Raw genomic sequence first — 25,242 nt, 5'->3', positions numbered from 1 at the left:
AGTTAATTGAAGAGTTATATGTTGATTTGATGAAAGGCCGATGCCAAATTTGTTGAGTTTTTAGTTTCTTGTATTGAATGAATTGATCGAAGGCGGAAGCCATTGTTGATGTTTATATGTGATTCTTGCTTCTCTGCAATAGTATAGTGATTGTGTTCTTATTTGGAGATCAAATATGCAATTTTTGTCTTTGGGTTTTTGTTCATCGACTCAATTTGTTTATGGGTTTTTCTGGGCGTTCTCTCACCGCCATTGTTGTTACTGCTTACATCTGGTGATATAAGTTTGATTGCTCTTTCACATCATGGTGAATCAAGTGAAAATTGAAAGTTTGCTGGGTATGCTTACTATTAAACTGAATGATGATAATTTCATTAAGTGGAGTTTTCAGTTTGGCTTGGTTCTTCGTGGCTATGATCTTTTTGATCACTTTACTGGTGATTCTGTGTGCCCTCCCTAATTTGTTCTCACTACTGAATTAGGTGTTACCAATGAGATAAATGCAACCTATAAGGATTGGGTTAAGATTGATATGGCCCTGTTAAGCTTGTTGATTGCTACACTCAGTGATGATGCTATAGAACATGTGGTAGGTTGTAAAACCTTTCATGAGGCATGGATTGCTTTACAGGATCAATATATGTCTGCGTCCAAAGCTAGTGTTAATCATCTCAAAGAAGAACTACATGCTATGCAGAAAGGGGGGGACACTATTGATAAGTATCTCCTGAGGTTAAAGACTATTAAAGATCAGTTATAGGCGGCTAGGGAGAAAGTGCCAGATAAGATCTCATCATTGCTGCTCTAACAGGCTTACCTTCTGATTATGATATGATTAGAACTGTTATATTGGCTTGCAAGTCACCTATTACACTTAAAGAATTTCGAGCTCAGTTGATTGATGCAGAGAAAACAATTGAGACTAGAATGCAGTCTCTAGTTCAGAGTATATCTGCCATGTATGTCAATACTAATGCTTCTAATGATAATGCTAGGGGCTCATCATCTCAATTTAATGGTTCCTCAAGTTCTTCTGGTAGTTCTTCTACTACACAGTTTCCTCCGAATGTTGGTTCTGGATTCTCAGATGGCCTATCATCTCATACAAGTTATCCTTTTATGGGTAATCAGTTTCAATCTAATGGCTCCTCAGGTACTTATCCGACTGGTAGATCATTCAATTCCAACAACTATAGACCAAGGGGAAATGGTGGATATAAACTGAGATTTAATAGTTCCAGATCTAGTAATAATTGGCAGCCATGGTCAGGTAATACCTCCAATTGATTTGAACATATTCCTAAGCGCCAAATCTGTTCAAGAAAAGGTCATACAACAGTTACTTGCCTTTATAGGAATGATAATGGTCTATCTGTGCAAGAATGTCAAATTTGTGGAAAACGAGGTCATATTGCCTTAAATTGCAGGCATTGAGGTAATTATGCCTATCAAGGAGCTTAACCACCTCCTTCCTTAATTGCCAACTATACCTATCAAGGTTTTCATATGCCTCCTCAAGCTGATATGAGATTGTTTTTTGCTCAGTCACAGTTTGTCAACAATAATCAACATTCTCAGTTTATGCATACCAATCAGACTCCTCCATTTGTGTCTCAACGTATGCCATCCCCTTCTCTTGTTTTTCAAGCTCTGAATGCTCAAACTTCTGCTGACATTTCAAGTAGAGAGTCTTGGATTCTTGATACGGGTACTTCATATTATATGACCCCAGATGTGACATTCCTTGCTCGGTCTACACCATATGAAGGCACTAAGAAGATAATAGTTGGTAATGGTGCAAGTTTGGATGTCCACAATATTGGTCATGGCACTTTGCAAACTCAATCTCATATTTTGCATCTTAAGAATGTTTGGCATGTGCCAATGTTAACTGTTAATCTTTTATCTGTTAAAAAGTTATGCAAAGACAATCACAGTTGGTTCATATGTGATGATATTCAATTTTATGTGCAAGACAAGGCAACAGGGGCAATCCTCCACCATGGAAAGAGTATCAATAATGAGTTGTTCAGAGTACCTGTGCATATTTTTCCTAAACTACTGAATCAAGGTGTAATTTCTTCTGCCTATCTAGGACACACTGTGCAATCTTCTCTGTGGTGTCAGAGATGTGGTCATCCTTCTAATGCAATCTTGGCAAATATGCTTAGGAACTCTAATTTAGTTTGTATGGGAAACATACTGGTGACTCTAAATTAACCCAATTACCACCAAGAGGTGAAGTTGAGGGTACAAACAGAGCTGATGCAAACTAATATCAAAAAGTCGAATAATTTCAAAAGTGATGAATTATGATAAAAAAAAACTAAACAATTTCGACGTTGTCCCAAGCCAAAAATAGAGAGGTAAAATTTAAGAATAATTTAACAAGATTTCTTGATGATCGAAAAGTAACATCACAAAATATTAAACTACCAAGGACCAAAAGTAATTTCCCAACATGTTCTTCCGCTGAGTGTTACCACTTTAGCACCACATTGCCACATGAGACATTTCTAGAGTCTTAACAAAAGTAGACTTTGCAAGAATTCTATTAGGTGATATTCTAACAATACTACCAAGGAATCAAAACTAGCAGATATTTCCAATCTCAAAAGGATCAATTCTAACAATGGAAGAATGATGATGGAATTGGTTGGTAAAATCTCTGGTCATACACAGTTATCAATACATCAACTTAGGCCTTCAATTTGCCTCAAATCTACACATTTCTTCCACAAGGAATAACTTCGTTTTAATTCGAAGGATAAATGCCAAAATGATTTTCTAAAATGTCGTCAAGACCACAAAACTGCCCAAAACTGAAAAAAAGCTATCATATTTTTCCGTATTCGATGAGGTGGCAAGAATCGAACATTAGACACAAAAACCAAGAATGCTCACATCATGCGTGTGATGAACACAATATTGCCCAACTTATTCTCTGATACCAAACTGACACACCCCGACCCGAAACGTCCACTAGGACCCCAAATTGAGTTGTGTTGGCCGACACATGAAAGGTGACAAAGCCATAAAGTGTGATAGTGTATAAAATGTGAATAAATTAAAACTTAAATGTGTTTAAGTACACGAGTGCGCAATGAGCGGGTCTGGACCTATTTCATGCGTGATACAAAGCATATGTATAATACAGTAAGGTAAGATAATGATTATACCATCATAAGAAGACATCTGTACTGAAAAGTGCCACGAATCCTCGTCGATATGGAACTCTGATGCTAGAACCTGGAGGGGTGCAAAAATAGAAAATGTGAGTGAGTGAAACAAAACTTTTCAACCCAATTTCAATTACCAAAGGCAGTAACCCCTCACCGTAACACTTGTATAATTTCCCAGAAAATAACAGGTGTGATTATAACTCTAAAGTTTAACCAAAATAACCATCTCATAGTTATGTCATGTCAAATATCTCAACAAGAATAAGTAACCCAGGTGAAATAAATCAATATGAAACGGTATGTCAGCGAGATCCAACTATTGTGGCCTGTACGGCTGAACTATAGCTCATCAACATGCTAGCCGGAGTCACCTTACGTGACATGTACGGCTGTATCAATAGCTCATCAATCAATGCTAGCATATAAGTCAAGAGTCACCTATAGTGACATGTATGACTTATCCATATCTCATCAATCAATGCTACCATATAAGTCGGGTGACCTGTACGACTTATCCATATCTCATCAATCAAAGCTAGCATATAAGTCGGCAGTCACCTATAGTGACAGGTACAACTTATCCATATCTCATCAATCAAAGCTAGCATATAAGTCGGGAGTCACCTATAATGACCTGTACGACTTATCCATATCTCATCAATCAAAGCTAGCATATAAGTCGGAGTCATCTATAATGACCGTTACAACTTATCCATATCTCATCAATCAATGCTAGTCAATAGCTCAATGACATGTTAGCCAATAGCTCATCGCTAGCCAATAACTCATCAACATGCTAGTCAATAGCTCTTAAATATGCTAGCCAATAACTCAATAAGTATACCTGCACACGAGTTGGAATCACCTAAAGTGGTATGTACGATAGTACTAGGTGTAAATAAATACGCTCAAGTGCTACGATTATGTGAAGACTGTGCGAATAATCACGGGTCACCTATGAGTCGGAACCATTTATTGTGGTCTGTACAACAGGACTGTGCACCTACCTTGGATCCAAAGTGAGCGTAAGGTGCATGAGGTGAACATCACGTGAAAGATTGTGCCTTGGCCACGCGCGGCAGCACTAACACCGGGAGGTTTATGAGCTCTAACTGCATCTAATATAACATGTACGACTCATGGGCAACCTGTACGACAAGGTCGGAGTTGCCTAAAACATAAATGTAGTCATGCCATAACTCCATCATTTCAACTAATACTATAAACTCACCTGAACTTACATGTGTGTCCTGCGTTCACCCTTGCACTTCAAAGCATTCACAATATGTCACATCCCGGCCCGGGACGGATCACTTCCCGGGCCCGCTTCACCACTATAGCACGATATTGTCCGCTTTGGGCTTACCATTCTCTCACGGTTTTGTTTTTGGGAACTCACGAGCAACTTCCCAGTGGGTCACCCATCATGGGATTGCTCAAGCCCCCTTCTCGCTTAACTTCGGAGTTCCTACGGAACCCGAAGCCAGTGAGCTCCCAAAAGGCCTCGTGCTAGGTGAGGATGGGAATATACATTTAAGGATCACTCATCTGGGCAATGTGGGATGTCACAATCCATCCCCCTTAGGGGCCCGACGTCCTCGTCGGCACACCACGGCCAGGGTTAGGCTCTCATACCAATTTGTCACATCCCGGCCCGGGACGGATCACTTCCCGGGCCCGCTTCACCACCATAGCACGATATTGTCCGCTTTGGGCTTACCATTCCCTCACGGTTTTGTTTTTGGGAACTCACGAGCAACTTCCCAGTGGGTCACCCATCATGAGATTGCTCAAGCCCCCTTCTCGCTTAACTTCGGAGTTCCTACGGAACCCGAAGCCAGTGAGCTCCCAAAAGGCCTCGTGCTAGGTGAGGATGAGAATATACATTTAAGGATCACTCATCTAGGCGATGTGGGATGTCACACAATAATTATGTGCAGATAATATATATAGAGATATACCATGATGCAATCTAATATTCAACCATAACATAGTGTTTCCAAATATATATATACAATATGGCGTGAAATGCATAATCTATACCGCCCCACTTCCAAACTATTTATTTTCAGGAATAATTGTCGGTGATAAGCTCAACTAGACACTAATTTAATTAACTATCATTACTTACGTTTCCTTACCTTAATTTCTTGATTCTTCACACATTGATTTATGACCAACATTTAACCACCAAATCATAAGGTTAAATCTCACATTTTCCACTAATGTCCCTCACATTGCTCAATTCCCCAAACAATGCTATTGTCTCAATTATTTAGTCTCAATTATTATATTGCTACATCTAACGTCTCGTTAGACTGCATACGTACCCTAAACAGGGATCAAGTCATTCATAGTTCGTACTAGTCCTCCAAAACATTCATAATAATTATATGAAATATTCAATTTATAAACGTTTGTGGAGACGTCAATCTTCCCAAGCACGAATATCAAGACGTCACGAGCGATCCTCACCTAGAACAATTATTCAGTCACGTCTCAGAACTCTTATCCATAGAACCCATAGTTTACATAAAACACATCCCAAGGACGTTCTAGAATGATTTGAGATCTATTGAACAAAAATCAACCGTTGGTCAAAGATCAACGGTAGGGTCCACAACCCTACGTAACTCAATCCGAAAGATCTGCATCTCAGATTTCCGATCCATAACTTCCAAAGATACAGATCGTGCTTCTAAAAAATCATACTAAAGTTTCATTCTTATCCAACGGTTGGATCTCCGCCAATTGCCAATTCAAGTGGCGGTCAACGTTTTATTTTACTAACTTACAAATCTAATTCAGGAAGATCCGTACGTCAGATTCCCAATCCGTAGGTTTCTAATATCCTCAAATATTACATACCATAATGTATTAAAGTTTGATGACGATCCAACGGTCAGATCGTCAATTCATGCAAGGACCTCGTGGTGGCCAACTAGGTGATCAACTACGAATTTTCATTAAAACATTAAAATTTCACTAAACGAATGACAAATATGGAATCGGGTCGTCAAAATTAGCCTAAGATGGTCATGTGGGGTCTCGGCCCACACGCCACCGCGGGTGTTGGCTGGCCGCCACGGTTCGCCAGAAAAATTCAACTATCTCCAAAAATTCTCAAATTTTATAGAAATGAAGATCTCAATGAGAGGAACAACTTTCATACCTATGGCCAAGGCCAATTTGGCTGAGAAACACCTCAAATTCCCCTAAATCCGTCTGAAACCCTATAATGGGTGAGCTTCGATTCTCATTCCTTGGTGTCCCAACGCCCCTACAATTGGTTAGGTCTTGTTCCTGGGTCCAAGGGGAGTTGATTGAGGGTGATAGTGGGTAATGAAACTCAATGGAACGGTGAAATCGACTTCGAACTTCTCCGGTGCTATTCTTGGTGATTTTGGACTTAAAAACCCACGAAGGTTGTGGAAGAGGTTGCAGGTGTTGTATGGTGATGATTCGACGGAAGAAATGGCAAAAATCGTCGGAATTTAGCTTGGGTGGCGAGCGGGTGTATAGACGGGAAAGCTGGGCTTCACCCCCCCCTCTTTTTTTTTTTCTTCTTCTTTTTTCCTTTATGATTGGTCAACCCTTCTTTTATTTGATTGGTCCCTTTTCTTCCTTCAAAACCGATTGACTTCCTTCCCACAAAATGGGAGTTCAAATTATTTAACTAACTTTAAATAATAAATTTCAAACGTCTGTAACTATACCGCTATAATTCGGACTCGCAAACGGCTTTCACCTATGCATTCATACCAATGAGTACTACAAGGATACGCTAAAAGAATAAGTCCCACATCTCTCAAACCGATGGTCAACGGAAGTCAAAGTCCTTGCCTCTAGGGCATTTTCGTAAATTCACACTTTTAAAATTAATAAAAATGTAAAATTAGGGACGGGTTGTCACACAATAATGTAGTTCAAATTCTCTTTGGCGAGAGAATCAAACCTAATAATTCTCACTTACAAGTGAAAAAGAATATCACTATACCATAATAGTTGAGATAATTGTTTGAATAAAAATACCAATGTCCTATAATAAGCTTTCATGTTAAGGAGATCAAATTTTTTAAACTAAATTGTAAACTAAATAATGTGTCACCAAATAATTTATAAGCACGTTAATTGACACTTAATTAATAGGGTTAATCTCAATTTACTATCGTGAAGTTTCGTGATTTCTAACATTTGGTACATGAAATTTTTTTATACTAGAGTCATACCTCAAGTCATAATTTTGGAATAGTTTCATACATCCATTAAGCTAACCGTTAAAACAACCGTTAACTGGTAACATAGCGCTCACGTGGACAATGACTAAGCACCATGTGTCAATATGGGCCCGCGTAAATATTAAAAAAGTTAAAGATTTAAGAAAAATTTAACAAATTCAAAGAACTAAACAAATTAAAAAAATTTAAAAAAAAAACTAAACAAATAAATAATAGCCTAGGGATATGGGCCTTCCCTTTCCTCCACCCGCACCACCCCTTTTTCTTCTTCTCTTCGACAACCGCCAAAGTTGATCTGAAAATCAGCACCACCCCATAGGCCTCTGGAAATCTGCAACTACAAAAAAAAATGATCCCAAAGCCCTCCCTCGTGTTCTCCACTGAGAATCACCATTAGCCTAACACATCACACAACACATCGCACTAATGAAGCTCTCTGCCACTGAAATAGCAGACTAGATTCAAGGACCATGCACTGCGAGGTGCAGAGTCGGGCCCGGACATCCTCTCTAGTCTGCGTGATCTTCCTTAGCGAGGCCAGGGCCCCCTTGATTTCGAACACATTGCAGAGAGCTTGAGTCAAGTCGGGTTGGGTTGGGTATGGAAGGATTAGGAGAGGGATGGGTCGGGTTGGGTATGGAGGGACTAGGGGGGATGGGTTGGGTTGAGAGGTGGTGGTGAGGGAAGGACGAGTACGAGGGGGTAGAGGGACATATGAGGGAGATCAAATCGGCGAGGACGGAGGAAGAAGAAGGGGTTTAGGCAACAGGGAAGGGTTCAAAGTTATGTTTAGTTTATATATATATATATATATATATATATATGTGTGTGTATATAATTTTTTTAATATCCACATGGGCCCATATTGACAAAACGCTTAGTCATTGTTCAAGTGTGCGTTACGTCATCAGTTAACGGCTGACTTAACCATCAACTTAACATATATATGAATTTGGGTTGAAAAAAACTTCATGTATCAAATATTGAAAACCACGAAAGATTAACCATAATTAATAATCTAATTATCTATAATCATATTATTTTATTTACAAATTTGATTTAAAAAATTTGGTGTCTAGCGTTACCTTAAAACGAATTTTGAGTTTTAGTAAGGAAGGGATCTCTTTCTTCCTAATCCACTAAATTAGGGATCAGATCATTGAAATTTGATTCAATGATTAAAATTATTATAACTTCTAAAGTAAGCCTTTATTTGTAGCTATTGAATCAAATTTCAATAATTCAGATTTTCTGATTTGTTGAATTACGAGGAAGGGACCCTAATCCCTTTCCTTTTAGTAGTAGGGTGAGATTAAAATCGAAATAAAAATAACCATAAAAAATTCGAAACCGTACGGCGGAAAATGTTACTAATTTAGGGTCCTTCTCCGCCATCGTCTTCCTCCTCCATTCCCTAACTGTAAGTCGAATCCTTTTCTCCCTTGCCAATAATTTGACATTTTCCTTTTTCTTTTTTATTTTTCTTCTTCCTCTTCGTTTCTTCTTCTTCTGCTCTTCTTATTATTTAATTTCTATGATTGTTTTCAAATTTTCATTTTGGGATGTAGGAATTAGGGTTATTAGAATTAATATGTTACTAATTTAGGGTTCATTGAATGGATTTAAACTGATTTAGGTATCTATTTATGGATTTGCTTTTTCTGTGGATAGGAAATTGTGAATGGTAATTCTTGATTTAATTTGATTGGGCATTTGGTTTTGTATTCCAATTGATATCTATCATGTCTGAATTCTGTTGGTAGATTGGGCAATTCAAATGTATAATTCATCAGTGAATTAGAGGAAACTATCACACTGAGCTTGCAGTTTTGTCCAATGTGAAATTTTGTAAGTATGTTGTTCTTGAGAATGTGGTTGAAGATGTAGAAGTTAATACTAGAAGTGTTAAGAGGTTATCAACTATTTTGGAAAGTCACGCGAGCAAAATAGACTCTGCTGAAATTTCAAGGATGAATATAACCTTCATAACTTGTAGGCAGAAAAGTGAAATTTGGAAAGGAAAATCAAGAAGAAAGCAATAACGAATTTGTTCATCTAACCATACTTTACGAGAAATTATATGCAGAGTCAAACTGGGTTCTTGGAAATACATTCCAGTATATGCCGTCAGTTTTAGGAACCGGAAAGTTGCTATCTGTATTTCAAACATAGTTTGTATGCTTTTATTGCTAGTTTCTATTATTTTGTTTGTGTACTGATGTTTCCACCTATATCGATATATCTTTCAAGGATAGGATCAAGGGACAAAGATTTTGACAAATATTTTTACACTTTTTTTAACCTTTAGATTCTGTAGCATCCATTGGTCCTAATTAAAAGTGATATGGAGGATTTTAATCAATAAATGACAAGAATGATGACATGGAATATAAATAAACATAAATAAATAAAATCTGCAAAAATGTGGGAGGGAAGGATGAAGACCTCCATTGATTTCATGATTTCCCAGAACAACAAAATTTGGTGCGTCTTCATGACAATTTGACCAAAAAAAATAAAAGTGATAATTTTTGGACCGTGCTCTTGCAAAACAAGAGTTAAAAGCATAAGCACTTTTATAATTAAATTCTACTCTTATGTATTTTTAAGAAAAATCTATTGGTTTCATTGCATATATATACATATATATATATATATATATATATTAATCAGATATAATCCATGGCATAGAGGGCTTTAGAAATATGGAGATTGAAAGAAGAAGAGGAAGAAGAAGCATTGTTGAGTTTTTTCTCTTTACATGATTCGTTTTGTTTTCTTTTGGTAAAAATAAAATTACTTAAATTAGTTTATTTATTTATTTCCATGTCATTACCATGTCAACGAGAACAATTTAAGTTTTACTTAGGGACCGCTAGATTAAACTACATCTAAAGGTTGAGAAGAATTTTAAAATCTTTGTCAAAATCTTTCTCCCTTGATCCTATCCCATCTTTCAATATTTCTCTACATTTGGGCTGCCAAAATCGAAATTTAAACCCTTGATTATAGTCAGTTTTGTGGTTCAGATTGTGTCTTCTAAGTTCTAAGTAACTATACTTTGTTTTTTCTCAGTTCATTTCTGTCTCTGTGACAGGTTTTAGAAATTTGGGAAGTGTGAAAGAAACTAATTGGAAAGAAATTTTGTGTCTGAAATTTTCGCCCAATATTTTTTTAATTGGAAATAAATTTTGTGTTTGAAGGTTCAATCAACCCACTCCATTTTGGAATCGTGGCTCCGTTGCTGATCATTTCCAACTGCATAAGCACCCATGGAGACTTCCTGCAACAACACAAACACCTTCTGCAACTACTGCGAGCATGCTCAAGGGTTCAGTCCCTTAGAGTAACAAAACCACTCCATGCTCTCACCATCACAACGGGTCCATCTCCAACCCAACCCATTTTTGTTTACAACAACATCTTGTCCCAGTATTTTTCACTTGGCGAATTGTCAGTTGCACGTCAATGGTTTGACAAAATGCCTGATAGAAATGCTGTATCATATAATATCATAATTAGTGCTTACAGTAGATGCGGGTACATAAGGGAAGCTTGGCGAATTTTTTCTGAGATGAGGTGTTATGGGTTTGAGCTAACTCAGTATGTGTTTGGTGGGTTGTTGACATGTGGGTCATTGGATGTTTACCATGGGGTTCAGTTGCATTCTTTGGTAATAAAGAATGGTTTGTTTGATGTTGATGCTTTTGCAGGGACTTCTTTGTTAAGTTTTTACGGTAGGCATGGGTTGTTAAAGGAAGCGGTTTGGGCATTTGAGGATATGCCTTTTAAGAGCTTGGTCACATGGAATTCAATGATATCCATGCTTGGGAATCATGGGTTTGCTGATTATTGCGTGGTGTTATTTCGAGAACTTGTGAGAAAGAGTTATACTTTGTCTGAAGGTTCTTTTGTGGGTATTCTTTCAGCATTTTCATGCCAACAAGACTTGGGATTTGGGGAACAACTGCATTCTTTAGCCATAAAGAATGGGTTTAAGTGTGAAGTTCTTGTGGTGAATTCTATTATGAGTATGTATGTGAAATGCACTGACATATGCTCGGCTGAGAAAGTTTTGGATGAGGTTACTGTTCAGGATGTTGTATCATGGAATACTATCATTGGTGCTGTAGCGAAAACTGAGAGATCATGGAAAGCACTCGAACTCTTCTCTAAAATGTCGATGGATGGAGTATTGCCTAGTGAGATCACATTTGTTAGTCTTATATACTGTTGTAACCATTTGGAGATGCCGTGCTATGGTGAGTCCTTTCATGCTAAGACGATCCAAAATGCTTTTGAATCTAATGTTTTTGTTGGTAGTGCACTGATTGACTTTTATACCAAGTGTGACAATTTGGAAAATGCCCATCGCTGTTTTAATGAGATATATGCGAAAAATGTGGTTTCCTGGAATGCTTTGATTTGGGGATACTCTAATATCTATTCGCCTGCTTCTATATTCTTAATGCAAGAAATGCTTCATTTGGGTTACCGACCAACTGAGTTCACGTTTTCAGCTGTTCTTAAGTCGTCATTGGCATTAGAAGCACAACAACTTCATTGCTTAATTATAAGAATGGGCTTTCAGGAAAACAAGTATGTCTTGGACTCTCTTATAACCTCATATGCCAAGAATGGTCTCATATCTCATCTGCTGGTCTTTCTCACAGCTTCTGCTGATGGTCTGCTTGCTGCTGTTCCTTGTTATGTCATTGCTGGAATTTGTAATGGAACCAAGCAATATGATGATACTCCGAAATTACCTACGGTTCTTGAAAAACTTGACCTTGTATCCTGGAACTGTGTGATTGGAGCTTGTGCCCGCAGTGACTATTACAAAGGGGCATTTGAGCTTTACAAATGGATGCAGTGGTATCAAGTCCTACCAGACAATTATACGTTTGTTAGCCTTCTAAGCGTCTGTGCTAAACTGTGCAACTTTTCTTTGGGCAGTTCTCTTCACTGTTATATCATTAAGACTAATTTCAATTGTTGTGACACATTTGTATGCAACATGTTAATTGACATGTATGGGAAATGTGGTAGCATCGGCAGCTCAGTGAAGATCTTTGAAGAAATGGAAGACAAAAATCTATTCACATGGACAGCTCTGATTTCTGCACTTGGATTTAACGGTCATGCTCTTGAGGCAATAAAACGATTTAGAGAAATGATTCTCTTCGGCTTGAAGCCGGACGTAGTGACTTTTGGCGCTACGCTTACGGCTTGTAGGCATGGCGGGTTGGTGACAGATGGGATCCAGTTATTGGGGCAGATGAAAATGGATTATGGGGTTGAACCAGAAATGGATCATTACCATTGTGTGGTGGACTTACTGGCTAAAAGTGGACATGTTAGGGAAGCAGAGAAGGTGATTTTCAACATGCCCTTCCCACCAAATGTCGTTATATGGCGTAGTTTCTTTGAGGGCTGCAAGAGTTATGGAGCTGATACAAAACAAGCCCCGTAAAGCAAATTCGCAAGTAATTTTTTGTTTTACAAACTTCTTCAACGTTGCTTAGGGAAAGTAAATCCAAGTTCATGTCTGCTGTGATATCTTATTCGAGTCATAAACATTGTCACTTACTCACTTACCCCTCTCAATGTGCCCCCTCCAGTCTCTAGGATCTCCCTCCAGCAACCCTTTCCCCTCACCTTGCCTTCTTTCTCACCTATTGCAAAGTGGCCATTCATAATTGGCTACATAGTCATTGTCATTACTTGCCTTTTGTACGATTTGAGATTTTTCTCAAGTGATTTTGCATGCAACTTTTAGGAGGTTAACAAATAATTTAAGTGTTAGCAACTTATTTTTTATTCTGCACCTTCATCATTCAGATTCTGATTCACATATAAAACCAAAAATCTAACATGGTATCAGAGCCTGGGCATCGATTTTGTGAAGTTTTGTGAATTGAGTCACAACAATATCTCATTGCAGTGAAACTTTAATTGTGTAAAGATCTGAGTCTAACATGGCTAGGTCTGCTGGAGGAGAGCTAAGAGCATCGATTTTCAACGGCAACAATTTTGATTTCTGGCAAATCAAAATGAAGACCATCTTCCATCCCACGTGGAATCTAGTCGAAAAGGGCTTCAATACTCTGGTGAAGAAGGAGAAGGAGCTCTCGGCAATGGAGAGCAAGCTACTGCAAGAGAATCTTGTCAAGGATGCAAGAACACTTGGTATTATCCAAGGAGCTGTTTCCGATCAGATTTTTCCACGGATTGCAACTCAGGAGACTGCAAAGGCAGCCTGGGATATCCTGAAGCAAGAGTTCGTCGGAGACAAACAAGTGAGGTCAGTGAAGTTACAAGACCTTCGCCGTGATTTTGAATATACCCATATGAATGAGGATGAATCCCTGTCTGTATATAGTTCATTTATTTGATCTGATTAATCAAATGGAGAGTTACGGTGAAGATTTGAGTAATCAGATAATAATGTAGAAATTGTTAATTAGCCTACCTAAGTCCTATGATAGTATTGATTGGTGATTGAAAATACTAGGGATTTGGAAACCATTGATGTTCAAGATGTGGTTGCTATCCTGAAAGGATACGAGCAAAGGCTGAATAGACATGGAGAAAGCAGTACAGAAAGGACATTTGCTAGTTTGAACATTTCATCTAAGAACAATAGTTCTAGTGGTCAATCTAACATTGCTAACAATGCTAAATATCAGAGAATTTTGAAGCCAAAGGGAAGCGGTGGAATAACAAACCCATTGTTTTTGTGAAGAATGAATGAATTGGCACTGCAGAAAAGGGGGCATGTAAACATTGTGATAAACTGCACTATGGAGTGTTGGTTCAAGGGTAAACCCAAATGTCACAAGTGCAGTAAATTTGTTCATTTAGCTAAGAACTGCAACCTCAACAAAGTTGCGCTACTGGAAATTTGTTCTATGCCAGTCACTCAAATAATGTGAAGAAAAACAGTGATGTGTGTGGTACATAGAAGTGGATGCAGCAATCATATGACCTCAAGGGAAGACCTGCTTGTGAATATTGACATAAACAGGAATGAGTACAAGTAGGTACAGGAGTCTTGGTTGATGCGAAGGGAAGAGGAACACTGGTCATTGACACAATGAAGGGCAAGAGGTACATAAAAGAAGTGATGTTGGTACCTGGACTTGCAGAGAATTTGTTTAGTGTTGGACAGATGACAGAACATGGCTATTTTCTGTTATTTGGAGACTACAGGTGGATGTGTTTGATGATTAGTCATTGACAAACTTGGTTGTGAGTGTAAAACAAAGGGGAATACATGTTTCCACTGGTCTTCAAGACTGGTCATCAACTTCCATTGAGAACCAATGTTCATCAGAGTGCTACAGTTTGGCATAGAAGATTCGGGCACATGAATTACTGGAGTTTGAAGCAATTGTAAGAACTAGAAATGGTGCTAGGCTTACCTGAAATTCAGGAGACAGATGATTATGCCATGGTTGTGCTATAGGAACATCAAGGACTCATTTCTGAAGGAGTCATCCTGGAGAGCAAAGGAGCCACTTGAGTTAGTGCATTCAGATGTGTGTGACCTTATGCAAGTTCCAACAATGAGTGGGAATAGGTATTTCCTCACATTCATTGATGACTGTTCAAGAATGTGTTGGATCTACTTGAGGAACAAGTCAGATGTGTTTTATCTTCAAGAAATTCAAGGCCATGGTGGAATTACAAAGTGATTACTTTCTGAAAAGGCTGAGGACAGATAGGGGTGGGGAGTTCACTTCAAATGAATTCCTTGGATTGTGTGAGTCTCTAGGCTTGGAAAGGCAACTCACTGTTGCTTACACTCCACAACAAAATGGAGTTGTATAGAAAGAACAGAACAATAATTGAGATGGCTAAATGTTGCATGAGAAGGATCTTTCATACAACCTCTGGGGTGAAGCAGTTAGCACTGTTGTTTATATGCTGAATTGATGGCCTACAAAAGCTCTAGAGAATGTGACACCATTTGAGATGTTCAGTGGGAGAAAACCAGAGATTAAACGTCTCAAAGTGTTTTGTTCAGTGTGTTATACATACATACTAAACAATTTGAGACACAAATTGGAGGAGACAAGTGCTGAAGACATCTTTATTGGCTATGGTGCTCGTGAAAAAGGCTACACAGTATTTAATCCTGCAACACAGAAAGTGACTATCTCTAGAGATGTGATTTTTTATGAGAATGGAAAATGGGACTGGGAGAAACTTAAAGTCAAGGAGATATGTGTTCCGCTCATTTCTACTGATTTTATGGAATTGAGTGAGACTGAAGGAACTGCTATGCCTGTGCAGCAAAGTCAACCTTTTGCCACAACTCCTTTGTCATCATCAACACTCAGTGAATCTTCTAGTTCACAAAGTCGAGTTACTAGTTCACAGATTGGTCTGCTAGATTCACAGACTTATGATTCAACCCCCTTGAGATGGAGAAACTTAAATGAGATTTATGAACATTGCAGTCTCTGCATTGTTGAGCATGAAAATTTTGAAGATGTTGCACAATATGATTCATTGAGAAAAGCAATGGAGGAAGAAATGGACATGATTGAGAAGAACAATACTTGGGAACGGGTGAACAGACGAATGGATAAACCTATTGTTCAAGTTAAATGGGTGTAGAAAACCAAATTCAACCTGTATGGTTCAGTGCAAAAGAACAAGGCAAGGCTGGTGGCAAAGGGATATGCGTAAGAGCCAGGAATTGACTTATGAAACTTTTGCTCCTGTAGCCAGATTGGACACAATCAGGACCCTCGTTGCTCTAGCTGCACAGAAGAATTGGAAGTTGTTTTAGCTGGATGTTAAGTCAACTTTCTTGAGTGGTGTACTGCAGGAAAAAGTTTATGTTGATCAGCTAGAAGGGTTCCTTGTGAAAGGAGAAGAAAACAAGATTTACAAATTGTACAAGGCTCTATAAGGTTTGAAACAGGCACCAAGCTCCTGGTATAGAGAGATTGATTCCTATTTTGGTCAGTGTGGGTTCAAGAAGAGCACTAGTGAAGCAACCTTGTATACCAAAAGTACAGATGGTGTAGAAATTCTCATAGTGTCTATCTATGTTGATGATATCATTTATTCTAGAAGCAGTCAGTTTTCATTCATCAAAGGAAATATGCTTCCTCACTGTTCAAAAGGTTTGGTCTTAAAATTGTAAACCTATGAGCACACCATCAGTTCCTAGTGACAAATTAAGGAAAGAAGATGATAGTGGTGCAGCTGATGAAGCTCAATATAGAAAGGTTGTTGGTAGCCTGTTATACCTTAATGCAACAAGGCCAGACATAATGTATGTTGCCTGTTTGCTAGCTAGATTCATACATTGTCCCTCAAACGAACATTTTGGAACTGCAAAGAGAGTTCTAAGATATATTCAAGGGACTTTGGATTTTGGCTTGGAGTAGAAGAAAGGAAAAGGAGCCATACTAATTGGATTCTGTGACAGTGATTGGAGTGGCTCTGAAGATGTTATGAGGAGGCACATGCGGTTATGCTTTCACCTTTGGAAGTGGAATGTTTTCATGGGCCTCTGTCAAGCAACATTGCATAGCACTGTCAACTGCAGAAGCAGAGAACATAAATGCTGCAGAAGCTACAACTTAAGCTACTTGGCTAAGGTTTGTTTTAGAGGATTTTGGAGAAGTTCAACTGAGGCAACTCAATTGTGACAACACTTCAGCAATTTCCATCTCTAAGAATCCCATATTCCATCAGAAAACCAAGCACATGAATAGGAGGTATCATTTCTTAAGGAAGCTTTGCAGAATGGAGTGATTGATTTGGTCTATTTCCCAACCAAGGAGCAGGTTTCAGATATATTCACAAAAGCTTTAGCAAAGGGTCAGTTCAATCATCTCAGAGAGCTTCTTGGAGTAAAATCAGTCCACAATTTAAAGGGGAGTGTTGGATTATAAATTGATGTACTGATTTATATGTGAAATTAGTCTGTGCTTATATTGGCAGGCTAATCATTTGAATTGTATTTTGCTTATTAAGTCTTATAGGTCTTAGTAACTGTCATGTGTCTTAATCTCTTAAGTTGTAAGATGACTGGTTGAGATTGAGTTGAATTGCAAAACTCTCTCCCTCTAACGGTTATATTTTGTCCTTTCTGAGCTCGCAAACTCAGTGTGATGAATGTGATGATTCAATGTTCAGAGTAACATTCTTTGAGATTTGCAGACCGCTCTCTTCATTTTGCTCTTGCTGTCATATCTGTCCAAAATTCTTCTGCACCTTCATCATTCAGATTCACATATAAAACCAAAATCGAACATTTTGGCATGAAAATTACTGTACCAGGGTGCATTCATGGCTTGATTCTTTCTCCTGTTTTTGTGATCCATCAGATTATGTTCCTTTATTTGGATGGCTGAATGATTTGAGCCTGGAAACTAGGCGAAAAATGTCTTTGGGGAGAGAATTTGTTCTGAATCTCTGGTGATCAGTGTCATACTTAGGCTTTGCTTAGAGCTTCTAATGATCATGTAGAGATATAACAGAAGTTTGACTTTGGGAAATCTTGTGAATGGAATTACTTGTGACTTTCTTTACGATTGGGAAGTTTTGTTTCCCCTATTGTCCTGAAATGGTGATCAATGGTGTCACCATACAGTTTGTCTTTTTAAGTTGTTCTACAACATCGGAGTGCCAGTTTATCGAACTTTCTGTCATAATTTATGTGATTGTTAACTTTTGCATTACTCACTAAAATGTTGAACTATTAACAACCTAATTCTTATCAGTCTTCAATTTTGGCGTGTTCCTTTTTCTTTTTCTTTTTTTCTCCTTTTTTCCCGAATTCTGGTTAATTGAATGTTGTTTTCAGATCGAAACCATTTTCTAATTTTCTTTTCGGTTGAATATTGAGCTCGGTTCCATAACACCTTGCCAAGGTAATTCCCGTGTTCTTGCTTATTGGGTGTTTTTTAATTTCATTTGGACAGTTGTGTTTTGTAATTCCTGGGTCTTTGATGATAGTCTGCATAATGTATTGGAGTTGAGTTTTCTATGTGGCATGTAACCGTCCTTTGTAGTTTCTTACTATTTGATATGATGTAGTTATAACTTATAATTGACCTTAATTTCGCTACTGGGATGCTAAGGTAAACTTTGTCATATTTTCTCTTTGGGTAGTGGAAAAATTGGTAATTTAGAGAAATGATATGGGATTGGATCATTGGAGGGAGATAAAAGAACACATGTGAACAACTTTAACAGCCTTTAAAAGATAGCTCTATTTGGCATATTTTCATTTTCATGGTTCTCTTGTGCATGGTAATTCAAATGGAAACTGAATCCATTCTAAAAGTTTTAATGGATAAACTCTGAGATGTCACATCTCAGGTGTCTTCTTTGGTTTCCATTGCATGTAAATGTCACTTGATTCCATTTCTATGAGCAGGTCAACCAAATAGTAGTGTTTTACCTTGTGATTTTTATCATGCCCTCGATATGGAATGCGTATAGAAGAAACGTATGATTTTGTAAGCATCTTTATCTTTTCCATTCAGTACCTGTTCAAGTTTTCCGTCTTTATAACTAATGTAGATGCCTACATAAGCGTGAAAGAACTATGTTAAGGGTAAAGCTTGAAATGTTGCAAGAAAGAAACCAGATTCTGTTTCAGTGAATACTTTCCATTTGAATGAATTCATTTTCCAACCGCTCAAAACTTAGCTCTTGAGGTGTTTCACGCTTATATGAAATTTCAAAGAATCCTAGTATGTATTGTGTGATCTGTACAAGAGTATTAGTAGGGGTGTGCAAAGTACTTGCCTAGAAGATTTGCTTCATGGGAAGCATTTGTGTTGAGAATTTATTGAAATAGTTTGACCGCATATTTCTTATTTGAATCTCTGTTTAAAATTCATTCTTATTTTGGAATAGAGTTGAGTGGTTTATTTTTCCGTAATTTAAAGCATCTGTTGTTATGTTCAGAAAAACAAAATATATTTCATTATCCCTTTGTTCACGAATGATTGATAATCCTTTAATTTCTTCTTTTTCGTTGTGTTTGCTGTGTAAATTTTCTGCAGAATTTTTATTCTCTTTGAAAATATGTTTTGGATGCTCCAGTGCTATAACAGTCAGACTTCCACAGGTTTACATGTTGTGGTGACCATGTTTACCGGATATTTGGTAGGATATGCTGCATTCAGAGCTTTGTTTAACCACAGTCCCGTCATGGTATGTATCTTCAAGAGAGTAGTTTCTATTCTGTTAAATTATTTTTTTGATTTTTGGGGCATTGTAATATGTGATTATTGTTTATTTATTTCTTGTATTATATAAGTTGATGGCGATCTTATATTTCTCATCTCAGAATGCTGCTGGTGGCATTCTTGGATAGGTCATTGGCATGCTCGTGGAAACATTTGTTTTCATAATTAGAACTTCTAGTCAAGATCTTAGATCATCTTCTTCCACATTGAAGCTAAAGAAGAATCAGTGGACTTGGTCTTTAGAGGTTCGTATACTTATATTGAAGGTTTTATTGATAGTCCTATTTGACGTCCTAAATACAAAGAGAGGTGAGCAATTACAGCAACCTTACGTGTAGTATCATTATCGACTTCACACTCCATATTAGCATTGTTGTGAAGCTAAGGCCAGGTATTAGCTGAGTAGTTCACTGATGAGGATAAGCTTCCAATTTAAGGGTGGCATGGCTATCAACCGTAGCAGAATGGAGTAGTTAATAAACAACTGAAATCGGCTATTCCTTTAGGGAAAACCAGGTTGACGTCTGCCCGAGCTCATTTATAACGGCCCTGCTTACCCAGCCTTGCTTTAGAAGCTTATCTTAATCTCTCTCAATTTCCCAGCTGTCACAAGTCATTAACAACTGAATTCTTACAACTAATGCATGCTACCAGCTCTTAACAATCCTGCAAACATGGATGCTGATATAAATGATGGGTGACATATAAGGTTGCAATCAATGTTGTTCATGCTCGCATTTGACTACTAGCCAAGGCTGGTTCCATTCACTTACAAAAGTTGTGTCTTTCTCATCTTAATTGTCGTCTGTTATCTTGAAATTTATTTTTCGAAGAGGAGAGGAGAGGATGATGAATAGTAAACAGATGAGAAATGTCTGTGACCATATTACCCCATCTACATATTAGATTAGGTTTATACACCGCCTCCCTGCATGTTCAACTAGTATGATGCTATTCACATACTCATTTTTACCTTTTAAACACCCTTGTTAATTTTTTGCCATTGATTTTCTTCGAGTCATTTGATCCGACAGCTATAAATTGAGCATTTCTGCACCCAAAACACTGTTGCTGCTCAGTTTCCACAACTGTAGGAAATACTAGCTAGGCTGCCCGCATTGCTGCGGTGCTGCATTGTTGTATACCTTTTTTCTGCAGAATGGGGTGGAGCATTTGTCCATTTTCTTCATATAATGAAAAATCTTCCGGGACAACAAAGAACATAAGTAGATATTAGGTTTTTAACTTGGCTTTATTCTTCACATTTCTATTTTAATGCAGCAGGAAAGAAATTGTAATACACTGTAGATATTAGATTAGGTTTATACACCGCTTCCCTGCATATTCAACTAGTACGATGTTATTCACACACCTAGACCTGGCAAACGGGTCGTGTCTGTCGTGTTCGTGTCGTTTTCGTGTAACACCTGTTATCTTAACGGGTCGTGTCGTGTCACACCCGTTATCTTAACGGGTCCTTAACAGGTCGTGTCACTTTACCCAACGGGTAAAGTGACCCGACCCGTTATGACCCGTTATGACCCGTTAAGAAAAAAAATATATATTTTTTAAAATTTGCACATACCACACATTGCGACATAAATATTACTTGAAAACATTAAAACATTTCTCGTTCAAGTACTATATCTACACTCGAAAATGAAAGCCTAATAAAAAAAATAATACATACACTACTAATCTATTACAAATATTAAATGTGCAAGGATAAAGAGTTTTTGTTTTTAAGATTGACTAACACTTAGAGTTTATTTATACTTTTATTAAGTATAACATAAGATTTTGTGGTATCCACTTGTGTAAATATTTTAAATTGAAGATCGAATTCATTCATTGTATTCATATAGGGTCAAGGAGTGTAGTTATAAAAAATCATCAAAATCGGAGTTAAAATAACCGTTAAATCGTGATTTTTCGTTTATAACTGTTGAAAAGCTTTGTCCCGTTACTTGATCTCTGAATGTTTTTTTTTTTGTGATTTTTTGCTGATGTGATCTCCAAGCATATACAAACAATTTTGACGGTTTGGATCGTTGAAATTAGTTTTGGAGAATTCGTAAAACGATAGATTGACTAACACTTAGAGTTTATTTATACTTTTATTAAGTATAACATAAGATTTTGTGGTATCCACTTGTGTAAATATTTTAAATTGAAGATCGAATTCATTCATTGTATTCATATAGGGTCAAGGAGTGTAGTTATAAAAAATCATCAAAATCGGAGTTAAAATAACCGTTAAATCGTGATTTTTCGTTTATAACCGTTGAAAAGCTTTGTCCCGTTACTTGATCTCTGAATGTTTTTTTTTTGTGATTTTTTGCTGATGTGATCTCCAAGCATATACAAACAATTTTGACGGTTTGGATCGTTGAAATTAGTTTTGGAGAATTCGTAAAACGATAGATTGACTAACGCTTAGAGTTTATTTATACTTTTATTAAGTATAACATAAGATTTTGTGGTATCCACTTGTGTAAATATTTTAAATTGAAGATCGAATTCATTCATTGTATTCATATAGGGTCAAGGAGTGTAGTTATAAAAAATCATCAAAATCGGAGTTAAAATAACCGTTAAATCGTGATTTTTCGTTTATAACCGTTGAAAAGCTTTGTCCCGTTACTTGATCTCTGAATGTTTTTTTTTTGTGATTTTTTGCTGATGTGATCTCCAAGCATATACAAACAATTTTGACGGTTTGGATCGTTGAAATTAGTTTTGGAGAATTCGTAAAACGATAGATTGACTAACGCTTAGAGTTTATTTATACTTTTATTAAGTATAACATAAGATTTTGTGGTATCCACTTGTGTAAATATTTTAAATTGAAGATCGAATTCATTCATTGTATTCATATAGGGTCAAGGAGTGTAGTTATAAAAAATCATCAAAATCGGAGTTAAAATAACCGTTAAATCGTGATTTTTCGTTTATAACCGTTGAAAAGCTTTGTCCCGTTACTTGATCTCTGAATGTTTTTTTTTTGTGATTTTTTGCTGATGTGATCTCCAAGCATATACAAACAATTTTGACGGTTTGGATCGTTGAAATTAGTTTTGGAGAATTCGTAAAACGATAGATTGACTAACGCTTAGAGTTTATTTATACTTTTATTAAGTATAACATAAGATTTTGTGGTATCCACTTGTGTAAATATTTTAAATTGAAGATCGAATTCATTCATTGTATTCATATAGGGTCAAGGAGTGTAGTTATAAAAAATCATCAAAATCGGAGTTAAAATAACCGTTAAATCGTGATTTTTCGTTTATAACCGTTGAAAAGCTTTGTCCCGTTACTTGATCTCTGAATGTTTTTTTTTTGTGATTTTTTGCTGATGTGATCTCCAAGCATATACAAACAATTTTGACGGTTTGGATCGTTGAAATTAGTTTTGGAGAATTCGTAAAACGATAGATTGACTAACGCTTAGAGTTTATTTATACTTTTATTAAGTATAACATAAGATTTTGTGGTATCCACTTGTGTAAATATTTTAAATTGAAGATCGAATTCATTCATTGTATTCATATAGGGTCAAGGAGTGTAGTTATAAAAAATTATCAAAATTGGAGTTAAAATAACCGTTAAATCGTGATTTTTCGTTTATAACCGTTGAAAAGCTTTGTCCCGTTACTTGATCTCTGAATGTTTTTTTTTTGTGATTTTTTGCTGATGTGATCTCCAAGCATATAAAAACAATTTTGACGGTTTGGATCGTTGAAATTAGTTTTGGAGAATTCGTAAAACGATAGATTGACTAACACTTAGAGTTTATTTATACTTTTATTAAGTATAACATAAGATTTTGTGGTATCCACTTGTGTAAATATTTTAAATTGAAGATCGAATTCATTCATTGTATTCATATAGGGTCAAGGAGTGTAGTTATAAAAAATCATCAAAATCGGAGTTAAAATAACCGTTAAATCGTGATTTTTCGTTTATAACCGTTGAAAAGCTTTGTCCCGTTACTTGATCTCTGAATGTTTTTTTTTTGTGATTTTTTGCTGATGTGATCTCCAAGCATATACAAACAATTTTGACGGTTTGGATCGTTGAAATTAGTTTTGGAGAATTCGTAAAACGATAGATTGACTAACACTTAGAGTTTATTTATACTTAGATTCACCACTTCTATTAATTTTCATTTTTCCCTCTCTTTTTTGTTTCCTTTTCAACTTTTTCTTATCATTTTCACTTTTCCCTCCAACATCTTTCCCTAATTGAATTCTCTCACTTTTTTGTTTTATTTTCAACTTTTCTTAACATTTTCATTTTCCCTCCATTTTTTTTTTCAAAAAGGGCGGCAAGTTGGCAAATGGCAATGACAAGAAATTGATTATTGAAATTTGAGAATGGAAACAAATCACATCTGAGTCCTGACGCATCAAATTTCAATGGATGCAAAATCATGCAAATATGCAATGCATGATCATGCATATTAAATTATTAATTAATAATTATTATAGTTTTTATAAAATTTAATATATATATATATATATATATAATTAGTATAGATAGACTTAATATTTTGGGGGTATAATTATTATAGTATATATAATTATTATAATTATTATAAATTTTATAGTTAATTTAATATATATATATATTTATTATAATTTTTAGGGGTATAAAATTGTAAAATTAATGTATATAATTATTACAGTATTTTTTGATGGTTATAAAATTATAAAAATAATATTCTGCTTATCGTGTATCGTGTTTACCCACGTGTAAACCCGACCCAACCCGTTATCTTAACAGGTGCTTATCGGGTTACCCGATAAGACCCGATTCGTTATCGTGTCGACCCAAACACCTGTTAATTTCGTGTCGTGTCGTGTCGGGTTATCGGGTCGTGTCAGAAATTGCCAGGTCTACACACACCCATTTTTACCTTTTAAACGACCTTGTTAATTTTTTGCCATTGATTTTCTTCAGGTCATTTGATCCGACAGCTATAAATTGATAGGCGTGTGAGAAGTAAATATGGGTGTGTGGGTAGCACTACCCATTCGACTAGCATCTTTTCACCATTTTCGCACCCAAAACACTGTTGCTGCTCTGTTTCCTATTTTGCTCCACAACTGTAGGAAATATTTCAGGAATTTTTGGGTGATTAAAGCTTAACATTTTTCTTGTACTGGATTTTGTTTTGAATTAGTTGGAACTCTCATGACGGGGCTGCCCGGTTGTTAGGCTCAATCTCAGGTCCTTGCTCAAACCTGCAAGTAGCTTCAACAATGGAATATTATATGGAAGGAGGAAGACGATAGAGAGCAATAGCTCTGGGAATTGTTTTTGTAATATTAATTCTTCAATGAAATGACCGTTGCCAAGCTATTCACGCCATTTTTTTTTTTTGTTGCCAAACGATAAATTTTGTCATATTAGATGTTAGATTAGCTACCGAAGGAGTTTGAATCCATACCGTCATGCAAGGGCTTAACACATTTCCACAGTTGATCTTTATCCAAACTCTCCCACCAACTCAGTGCCACTGCCAACTAGGGGTGGGCAAACCGGTATAGGAACCATGGGTCGGGGCGGGTAATCAAGGTTCGGGGTGGG

At 36.8% G+C, this 25,242-nt stretch overlaps 1 protein-coding gene, 1 long non-coding RNA gene and 1 pseudogene across 2 annotated transcripts; 2 read left to right on the top strand and 1 right to left on the bottom strand.

Annotated features, from left to right (window-relative positions):
• Positions 1–7,924, bottom strand: part of LOC137732897 (uncharacterized protein At4g17910-like) — a 43,320-nt pseudogene extending 35,396 nt beyond the window's left edge.
• Positions 7,925–8,040: 116 nt separating this feature from the next.
• Positions 8,041–16,510, top strand: LOC137732896 (pentatricopeptide repeat-containing protein At3g58590). Its single transcript, XM_068472149.1, has 3 exons — positions 8,041–8,054; positions 8,800–8,840; positions 10,624–16,510. Exons 1-3 carry the CDS (start codon positions 8,041–8,043, stop codon positions 12,891–12,893), a joined length of 2,325 nt encoding a protein of 774 aa, XP_068328250.1. The 3' UTR covers positions 12,894–16,510.
• A 2,940-nt stretch (positions 16,511–19,450) lies between these two features.
• Positions 19,451–24,950, top strand: LOC137732471 (uncharacterized). Its single transcript, XR_011068342.1, has 3 exons — positions 19,451–19,612; positions 19,749–19,892; positions 24,836–24,950. It is a non-coding gene; the product is annotated as an uncharacterized lncRNA (long non-coding RNA).
• The last annotated feature ends 292 nt before the right edge of the window (positions 24,951–25,242 follow it).

This window comes from Pyrus communis, chromosome 4, assembly GCF_963583255.1.
Source record: "Pyrus communis chromosome 4, drPyrComm1.1, whole genome shotgun sequence".
Taxonomy (NCBI): domain Eukaryota; kingdom Viridiplantae; phylum Streptophyta; class Magnoliopsida; order Rosales; family Rosaceae; genus Pyrus; species Pyrus communis.
Note: the sequence above shows the minus strand (reverse complement) of the source record. Positions and strands in the feature narration are given on the sequence as shown.

Coding starts and splice junctions, on each gene's coding strand:
- LOC137732896 (XM_068472149.1), top strand. Junction 8,841..10,623: donor TCCTCCTCCATTCCCTAACT/GTAAGTCGAATC, acceptor TTGTGTTTGAAG/GTTCAATCAACCCACTCCAT.